General features: G+C 34.6%; 1 protein-coding gene and 1 pseudogene across 1 annotated transcript; both read left to right on the top strand.

Moving 5' to 3' along the window:
- The first annotated feature begins 40 nt into the window (after positions 1–40).
- Positions 41–5103, top strand: LOC106374051 (annotated as a pseudogene).
- Positions 5104–7024: 1921 nt separating this feature from the next.
- On the top strand, positions 7025–7979 carry LOC106375011 (DNA-directed RNA polymerases II, IV and V subunit 12). Its single transcript, XM_022698391.2, has 3 exons — positions 7025–7186; positions 7489–7581; positions 7734–7979. The coding sequence occupies exons 1-3, from the start codon at positions 7147–7149 to the stop codon at positions 7754–7756; spliced, it is 156 nt and encodes a 51-aa protein (XP_022554112.1). The 5' UTR covers positions 7025–7146; the 3' UTR covers positions 7757–7979.
- Positions 7980–10283: the final 2304 nt, after the last annotated feature.

Raw genomic sequence — 10283 nt, 5'->3', positions numbered from 1 at the left:
GAGTGATATCCCTCATTTTTAATGTTTTTCCTTTGTTTGCTGCTGCTAACATAAAACTCACTCACTTGTCTGGTACCTTGTTGTCTGGAACCTTGTGGTCGAGTGGTAATGAGACGGGTTTGAGACGCGAACACGTTTGAAATTTGATCCACAAACTGCATGAAACTAAGTCACATTGCTCTTAGACACTTTCATTGATATGAGCTCTTGTTTTCGGTTTATTTAAATATTCAGATAACGTCTATCCATGAGTTGCACATCTCTTTGAAATCTATTGTGAGCATATTCATAAGTCTGGAATACTCACATGTTAATAAAAGAAAACATAAAACTCACTTTCTTACTTAACTTATATTTGTTATAAAGAACTGTAATTGTGATGCTTGGCCTATGTTGATTTGACATAGTTTCTCTCTTACTGATGCATGTACGTTGATTCTTTTCAAACACGTTGATAGAGAAGGCAACGACCTTTAGTTAAAGTACTTTTGGAAATTTACTGCCATTTATTTCCTCTGGTTCCGTCTTTTTAAATAATTTATTCCCTCACCAAGTAGTTTTGTTTTCTCATTTCGTCCTTTTGACACAACTGATAATTTTGTTATTTTCAATGCATCTTCCTTGTATGAGCCTTATGCTATTTCATTTGCTTGCTCTTGTATACTCGTGCCAGGCTTCCAGATTCAACGATGAGACGGACAAACAAGCCCTGGTCGAATTCCAGACCCATTTAACCGAGAACAGCCGGCTTGTCTTAGCTTCGTGGAACAAGTCTTTTCATCTCTGCAACTGGACTGGAATTATATGTGGTCGTAGGCACAAGAGGGTCACTGGTTTAGACCTCAGCGGGATGAAGCTAACTGGCGTTATCTCGCCCTCCATCGGTAACCTCTCTTTCCTCACATCTCTTATTCTTGCAGACAACTCTTTCCATGGTAGCATCCCTCTTGAGGTAGGGAAGTTGTTCAGGCTTCAACACTTGAACCTAAGCAACAACGTTCTTGGAGGTGGGATTTCACTTGGCATACCAAACTGTTCTGCCCTTTTGACCAATGATCTATCCTCCAACAATCTTGAACACGACGTTCCTTCTGAACTAGGCTCACTTTCTTCGGTTGTCATCCTGTCTCTCCGTGGAAACAATCTGACAGGGAGGTTCCCTGCTTCTCTTGGGAACTTAACATCACTCCGGAAGCTTGATATAGAGTACAACCGTATGGAAGGAATGATTCCTTACAGCATGTCTAGACTTGCACGGATGAAGTATCTCCGAATAGCTGGAAACAGCTTTTCGGGGATTTTTCCGCGTCCTATTTGCAACCTGTCCTCTCTTTTGTTTCTATCCATCCCCGACAACCGTTTCTATGGTAAACTAAGGCCTGACATTGACCAGCTTTTTCCAGACATTCAAGTGCTGTTCTTGGGAGGAAACAAATTCGAAGGGGAGATACCATCTTCACTGGCCAATATTACATCTCTCAGAAAATTTGATATTGAAGAATGCCACATGACGGGAAGCATCCCTTTAAGTTTTGGGAGATTACATAATCTCGAAATACTTGCGCTTGCTTATAATTCTCTGGGAAATTACTCCTCTAGAGATCTTGATTTCATTGGCAGTTTGAATAACTGCACTCAACTTCAGTTTCTTGGTGTTGGCTACAACAAACTTGGGGGCAACTTGCCTCCTCTCATATCCAATCTATCCAGTCTATTGACGTATCTCTTCCTTGGAGGAAATGCCATCTCTGGGAGCATTCCTCTTGACATCGGAAATCTTGAGAGCCTCCAATCATTCAAGGTTGAACAGAACCTCTTGACAGGTGAAATTCCGGCCTCCATCGGGAAGCTTTCTAGAGTTTAATATGATGTCAGGAGACATACCATCTTCCTTTGGGAACCTCAGTATGGTAACGCAAATTTATTTGTATAACAATGATTTCAAAGGAAGCATCCCTTCCAGTCTTGGAAACTGCACTTACCTTCTTTACCTTGGGCTTGATTTCAACATGCTGTGTGGCTCCATACCTGGAGAGCTCATGAACGTCCCATCTCTTGTTACCTTGGATATTTCACATAACAATTTAACAGGACAGATCCCCAATGAAGTAGGAAAGTTGGTCAGTCTTGTTCGACTAGATGTTTCACTCAACCAATTATCTGGACATGTACCACAAACCCTGGGGAACTGTCTATGCATGGAAGAAATTTTATTGAACGGAAACTTTTTTGAAGGAACCATCATAGATATCAGAGCGTTGAGGAACCTACGACTCCTTGATCTGTCCAACAACAATCTTTCTGGCACCATACCTGAGTATCTGGTAAACCTCTCTGCTATTCAGTTTCTAAATCTCTCTGTGAATAATCTTGATGGCCCAGTACCAACTGAAGGAATTTTTCAAAAATCAAGAAACGTCTCGGTCTTTGGAAACAAAAATCTATGTGGAGGGGTTGCTGAACTAAAGCTGAAACCATGCTTAGAAACAAAAGCAAGAGAGCATTCTTCAACGAGAAGGAAAATCGCCATTGGCGTTGGGGCAGCTGTTACTTTGTTTATTCTTTCAGTAATGGTTATCATCTCTCTCTCTTGGTTCAAGAAACGAAGCAGCATGAAACAAAGGGTAAGCAGCAACACACGTCATATGGATAATTTAAGTATTGCACCCTTACATGAAAGGGTACGGTATGGAGAACTTCATAGTGCAACCGGTGGATTTTCTTTGGGAAACATGATTGGGACAGGGAACTTTGGTGTTATGTATAAAGCATTTCTCGGTCCTGAAAACAGAGCAGTTGCCATCAAAGTGTTAAATCTCAAGTTTCATGGAGCTGCCAAGAGCTTTATTGCAGAATGTGAAGTCTTGAAGAGTGTGAGGCATCGCAACCTTGTGAAGCTCCTAACAGTTTGCTCGAGCATTGATTTCAAAGGTGATGAATTCAGAGCACTGGTGTATAAGTTCATGCCAAATGGAAGCCTGGATATGTGGCTGCACGGAGAAGAGCAGCTAGAAGGGACCAACAATACCTCAAGGCCTTTGAGCATTCTTGAGAGGTTTAACATTGCCATAGACGTGGCTTCTGCCGTGGAGTATCTTCATGTTAACTATCATGACCCTATAGTTCATTGTGATCTTAAGCCAGGAAACGTCCTTCTAGACGATGATCTAACAGCCCATGTTAGTGACTTTGGTCTAGCTCGGCTGCTCCTCAAATTCGACCAACAATCCTCCCTTAGCTCGTCCAGCATCAGAGGAACGATCGGCTATGCCGCACCAGGTAAACATATCACACATGTGTCATGTTAAGATGAAGAGATAGTATATTCTCTTGTCACTCCAATATTTTTTTTGAATGAATGTTAAATTTTATTCATCAAAAAACTTTTTTTACAATGGGTGTGTAATTTTGTAGCCTAAAATATTAAATAAAAAATAGACTAATGAACTAAATTGGTTGTGTCACTGTGTACCAAACCAGACACTTTGTAGCCTACAATATTAAATAACAACAGACTAATCTTGTTTATGTGAGTTATGGTGCAGAATATGCAATGGGAGGACAACCATCAATACATGGTGATGTGTACAGCTTTGGAGTTCTTCTTCTGGAAATGTTCACTGGAAAAAGACCATCTAATGAGTTATTTGGGGGAAACTTTACCCTCCAGATCTACACCAAGTTGGCATTACCGGAAAATGTATTAGACATTGCGGACAAATCGTTACTTAGCGGTCTCAGAGTAGGATTCCCTCTTGAAGTGTGCTTGAAACTGATTTTGGAGTTGGGACTTAGGTGCTGTGAACAATTTCCTATGAATCGGTTGACCGTGCGTGAAGTTGTAAAGCAGCTATACACAATCAAAGGGAGGTTCTTCAAAGCCAGAAGGATAGTCAGGCGTTGATGACATGATGTGTTTGTGGCTTCCTCACTATATACAGATACATAAGTTTCCAGAATTGGTTTTCTCAACTACTATGCTTCAGAAAAATATGAATGTTTGTCAATCCTCGGTTTTCCCTTGTAATTTCTCAGTTTCATTTGAATTTCTCAGTTTCGTGATCCAAAATCTTGATTTTTTTTTTCTTTTCTTCCAGTTGTCTCTATGTTAGTTACTTATCATAGTGATCATGTAAGGGTCCTCATTAGAGTGGCTAACAATGTCTTCTTAAGTGTTCTAGGGTGTCTCTTTATAATGTTTGCAAGCGAGGGCTTGTCACAGTCAACTGATGACTGCTATCTGATTGTAAAGTTCCAAATTTGTGTTTTAAGTTAATAGTCCAACCTGGTACAAATATATAGCCGTTAAGCATAACTTGCCGCTTTGTTAGCATTAAAATACTACATGGTGTCTATTGAGAAGTCCTGAAGACTAATAAAGTTTTGTTTTTTTCTTCTTCACAAAGTTGATTTAACGACTTCACTTTTTTTGAACGAAAGTTACTTGACTTAGATGGTAACTGGTAAAGCCAATTTGGAAAATTCTGGCAGTTTTCTCAGTGGATTGCTACCACCAGTTAAATTAATTTTTGCATTTGTTTGACTCCCTATCAGAAATACCAAATGCTCTGAATGAGAAAGTTTCTTTTACATGTTTTATTTGCTCTTATGTTTGATAAAAATTGATCTAGTCGATACTGATGAGCTTTAAATCCTCTGAATGGATGACAATATATCTTGCCGGCCAAGGAAAACAAACTGTGAGTAAACGCCATAGAACATTTTGTTAAGCTAGATGAACTTCTAGCATAAAACCAATTGGTGATAAATGAAATGGTTTATCTATTTTATATGTTGGTTAGGATCTTTTCCAACTACCAATGTGGAACATTTTATGTCTAATATGCCTCCTCGAGATGATGACTCTTGAAAAACCAATTTTGGAATGTTCGGATAAGGATCGATGGGCCAAATTTGGGCTAGATCGATGTGGATTGGGTTGGAATGCGTGGATCAGGCTATGATACCATGCTAAACTAGATGTGTTTCCAACCTAAAACTAATTGGTGATAAATGAAGTGGTCTATCTATTTTATATATTGCTTAAGATCCCTACGTGGGACATTTTGTATCTAATACTTTTTGTTTCTTTGGCGAATAAATTATTTGGGCATAATGAAACACAAAGCCTGTCTTCATTAGTCGACTTTTTCAAATCCATGATATGATATGTCCTATTGAAAAGTCGTAAAGACTACTTTATTTCATTTTTAAGTTCTTGCAACCTTTTTTATTTATCAATACAATTAACACATATGATCATTTTTTTTCAGATTTATCTAGAGTGGGCATTTGGGTACCCACTCGGGTTTGGTTTGAATTCATTTGAGTTTCAGATTTTTGGAGTTAAAAATTTCAGCTCCGTTCGGGTATTTATAAATTTCAGTCCAAGTTTGGTTTGAGTACGGGAGCAATATATGATAAAATACTTAAACTTAACAGAAAAATAATTTAGCTTGAAAATTAGGATAAAAAATCAATAGACATTTGACGTATTTTATTGTCTTAAATATTGTTTAGATATTTACTTATGATTATTTGTATACATTTTGAAATATTTTGAACAACTTTAAAATATATTATACATTTTGGATTTGTTTGGATATTAAATCTAAAAATAACTAATATATTTGATATTAAATCCAAAATAACTAATATATTTAACTATATAAATCTAATTTCGATACCAAAATATTTCGGTTAGGATTGGGTTTGGATCCAGTTTTCTTGATAACAAATTTTTTTATCCATTCGGATATTTAACCAGTTTCGGTTAGGGTTTGGTACTACTTTTTCGAACGAGTTCAGCTCGGTTCTTCGGGTCAGGATTTTTTGTCCAATCCTAGATTTGTCATTAGCTTTTATCGGAATTAATATTACACTTTGTGTCATTATGGTTTGGTTTTGCCTAAATATCAATTTATCATTAAGAGTAAATTAACAAATGAAGAAAACCCCAATAACATATCCTTTTAAAATCGTTTATTATTCTATTAACTAAAGAGAATAAACCGAAACGACCGTTACATAGACGGTATTACAACAAAATGTTCTATCTACTTTACAAAGATTTTTGCCTGGCTGCATCACTTTGAACAGTCCTATGAAATCCATTCCTTATGGTACTCTTTGTGCTATATCGATATCGAAGATCTCTTATAGGCATTTTCTCCAATATTCTGTAAAATTCGCGGCTTTTTGGAATTGAAATTCAAATCTCCTGCTATAAAAACATTAATGAACCTTTGATCAAAATACTGGATCAATTGGACTTCCACAAACCGTTAATATCTTTTTAGTAATTACATTATTTTTTTTTCCATATTTTACTCAGTGTAATAATTTCATTAATTATATTACATTAACAGTAGATCACATCATTAATTACATTACCATAATAATAATAGTGTAAATTTTATTTATTAGTTAATCAATATTAACTTTGTGCCAATTATAAAATCAAAAATGTAAAATGACTGGTTTTACATATGGTTAGACGTTCGGTTTAGTTTGTTTTACTAAGATTTTTTTTTTAATTTTAGTTTCAATCGGTGAAAAATTACGTAGCCAAAAATATAATTCAAAGACATGTTTTGTGAATAAAATAATAAAAAGTATTACATTTATTCTTTTTTTTCACTCCATATAATTATTTTACTAAATAAAAAACTATTTCTAAATATATTTATTGTCTTCTCAGTCTGAATGAGTTCGATTAAGATGTATAGGAACATAAAAATTTCTAAATAACAAATGTATCTGAAACGAGTTCGGATATTTGTACCAAAAATAACCATATTATCCGATTCGGTCTATGTCTTTTGAATTCAATTAGTTATATTTCAACATATCTAAAATATATAATATTAATTATGAAAAAAATATCAATATATAAAAATGTAAGAAGTAATACATGGGCCGGATGTGCAGATCAATCTCCGGTTTACGATTCAACGTTGACGTTGACTTTGCTTGCTATTTGAGGCTTTTTATGGGCTTTCTTATAAGCCCATTTTGTAATTAATAAGCCCACACGTATCGCGGTTATACGCCTCTCTCGTCACAGGATCCTCTTTTCTCGTCGTCTCTTCGCTCGTGTTTGAAGTCACCGCATAAACCCTAGCTTTGTGGATTCGATTCGTTATCATGGATCAACAGCCAGAACCAGTTACTTACGTCTGCGGAGGTAAACCATCTTCTTCCTCTTCTCGAATCTTTCATCGAAACCTTTGAATCGGAAATTAATAATACACAGGAGAAGAGATTATGTGAAGACACGCCTCTTTTGAGTAGCCATATGAACCCTAATCTATTTTAATAATTGGCTTAGTTAGGAGGCCTAAATCAATCTGATGTTTTTTTTTTTTTTTGCTCAATTCAAAGCTTGTCCTAATCAGCTTCAGACATTATACAACTAAAAACAGAATTAACAGAAAGTTTGCTTTAGTTTACCTTTTTTTTTTTGTTTGTCTGAATGATTTTTTGAAGATTGTGGACAAGAGAACACTTTGAAGTCTGGGGATGTGATCCAGTGCAGAGAGTGTGGCTACCGTATTCTCTACAAGAAGCGTACCCGTAGAGGTGAGACTTACCTCTATCAACACTAATCCTAATTGTGTAGTGTAATGGTTTTGTTAGATACATTCCGGTCTAGTCTACTATTTTGTTTTTTTTGTTTGCAGTGCTAATCTATCACTCTCCGTCTAATTATGTGGTTGTTGATTCTCTTGCAGTTGTTCAATACGAAGCTCGCTGAGAACCACAACCCCTAAAGATGATTCCAAGTCTGCTAAGATGGCATTAAGACGTTTCCTGCATCTGATTGTAATATATCTGGACTAGACTGTTTCTGTTTCTGTTTTTGGCTACGTGGCTTTGATTTGATTGCCAATGACTTGTGTAATCTCTTTTAACCATTTGGTAAATGGAGAAATCCTATAATAACGGATTCACTTTGGTAGAATCCAATATTGGCTATATATGCCTATATCTCATCTAAAGTAGTTTCAGAGCCATATATTTTGTGTCAATGTATCAAAAAGAAATCTTTCACAAGGAAACTTGTAAAATGCTCCATATTATGTCAAGTTAAGAAAAAAAAATACTAACTAAAGTTTTTATTTTGTTTCAGTTTGTATAAACCCGTAAAAGAATAATCGGGGCATCGTATTAACATTCATCAAATACTTTGCACAAAAAACATATTTGAATGAAATTATAAATCCAATCACGATGATGATTATAAATATAATTATAACGATGATGTGATGGTGATATATATCAGAACATATCTGGAGTCTGACATCGAAAAGAAAAGAATGAAACAGAGCCAAAATCAACTTGCCGGCAATCAATATCAGTTTTTCTAGACTCAATCAGTAAAATCGGCAAGCCATCTTTGGCTCAATATCATTATCTATTTTTCCATGCAAGACTCTCTGATACATATAGAAACTCTCATCATCACCATCACTGTTTTTCTTTATCTTGTGATCGTGTCATGGTAAAGTTCTTACTCTTGATGAATGTATTTATAGGAATAATGTAGTGATGATTGTATTAATTAATTTCATATTTTAATTTTGCAATTCTTAGAAAACCAAAAAATATTCTTATTCGAACAATCTTATCCGTGCATGGTTTTAGTGCATGCTAGCAGAAAAAAAAAACAGGAAGAATTTCGACCATAACCATATATTGAAGAATATAACTACTTTAAAAGATCGATTGACCTTAATTATAAAATTCGACTTCAGATTTTATGTGAATAATTAGTATTCGTACCTCACTCACAAGTCACACCACTCCAAACTCCAAAAGCATCGTTAGAAATCAACTTGTAATATCTATTTGAGGATTGGACATTTCGACTAATATGTGGTTGATTGGCAAAAGTAAGTCATCGATCGTCAAACAAAAATAGAAAGTTTATTTATAATATTTATATGTTTGACGAACTGCAATTAATTTCATTTTTATGTGTGAACGGAATATAAATAGAAATGTCGAAATGGTCATTAAGGTGAGAATGTGTTTCATCATATTTTCCAAGGCTCAGAGCATACTAATACATGTTATTCACAAGAATCACAACTTTTAAGTAACATAACTCTGCCCACTTTTTTTCGTCAGCTCTTAACACTACCCACTAATCACTAGACTTTCCATTTGTGTTAAGCACCCTATCCTGTGGTCCTTATCGATAAGTGGTATAAACAATCTAATTAGATTATTCATTTGTGTAGGAACGTAATGAACTTTCAAGGAGAATGTTGTGTTTACAGTTTTCGTTGTTTCCAGCCAATGTACATGGTACGTATAAGCAGCAACTAATCAGAGAGTTTGTCATTAGTAGGTCTAGCTAGATAAACATAAACATGGTTTTCTTGATCTTCGTGTGAAAGCAGCTCTGATCCCGTTTCATGTTATTAACGACAAGCTCGTTGATAAAAAAGATGGACAAACTAATTAATGCGATAAAGTTAGTTTTAATTCTCTGTATTGATATTGCGACCGATTTTTGTGTCAAAATAATTTGTCACAATATTATAACGATTTGCTGACAAATTTGTGACAAAACTATTATGTTACAAAATAGTAACTATTTAGTCATAATATTGTAACATAATAAAAAGTAACAAAAGAATGTCATAAATGATAACAAACTAGTGACGAAAAGTTCCGTCTTACATATTGTTAGTAATTATGAGACCATAACTCGTCACTAATTCGCATATATTTGTTATAAAGTGACACAACATCATCAAATTTTCTGACTATTTTTGTTAAAATTAGTTTCTTTATAATAAAACATGTAAATTTTATTCACGTGAATATAACATAGTGAAGAGTCATTGATTCTTACTCTAAAAAGTTTTTTTTTCTCAGTTTCAAAAACTAAACCGTTACTTCTATTTGTAAACATGAGATTAGATTCTCTATATATGATCAAATTATAAAATTTAATCAAACCATTATATCTGTGTTTTTTGTGCTAAGAATCTTAATATCATTGGTGATTGAGATTTGCTACAAAGTATTTTAACTTTTTGTTTTTGGTAATATGTTAAATTATTATACCAAATTTTAATTTTTTTTACGGACAACACACATAGAACTTGTAGCGGATGAAACATAAAGAGCTATTCTTGGGTTATTTGAGGGTTCGCCAACCAATAAGAATTAATTATTTTATATTTAGTATCTATTAAAATAGAAAACAAAATATTGGTAATTTATATCATAATTTTAAAATAAGTAAAAAAAAAATAAAAAATATTTTT

Source organism: Brassica napus, chromosome C3, assembly GCF_020379485.1.
Source record: "Brassica napus cultivar Da-Ae chromosome C3, Da-Ae, whole genome shotgun sequence".
NCBI lineage: Eukaryota > Viridiplantae > Streptophyta > Magnoliopsida > Brassicales > Brassicaceae > Brassica > Brassica napus.
Note: the sequence above shows the minus strand (reverse complement) of the source record. Positions and strands in the feature narration are given on the sequence as shown.

Excerpts from the sequence above, each read along its gene's own strand:
- LOC106375011 (XM_022698391.2), top strand. The coding sequence starts at position 7,147 with ATGGATCAACAGCCAGAACCAGTTACTTACGTCTGCGGAG. Across the intron at positions 7,187-7,488 it reads AGTTACTTACGTCTGCGGAG|ATTGTGGACAAGAGAACACT; the intron begins GTAAACCATCTT and ends GATTTTTTGAAG. Across the intron at positions 7,582-7,733 it reads CAAGAAGCGTACCCGTAGAG|TTGTTCAATACGAAGCTCGC; the intron begins GTGAGACTTACC and ends ATTCTCTTGCAG.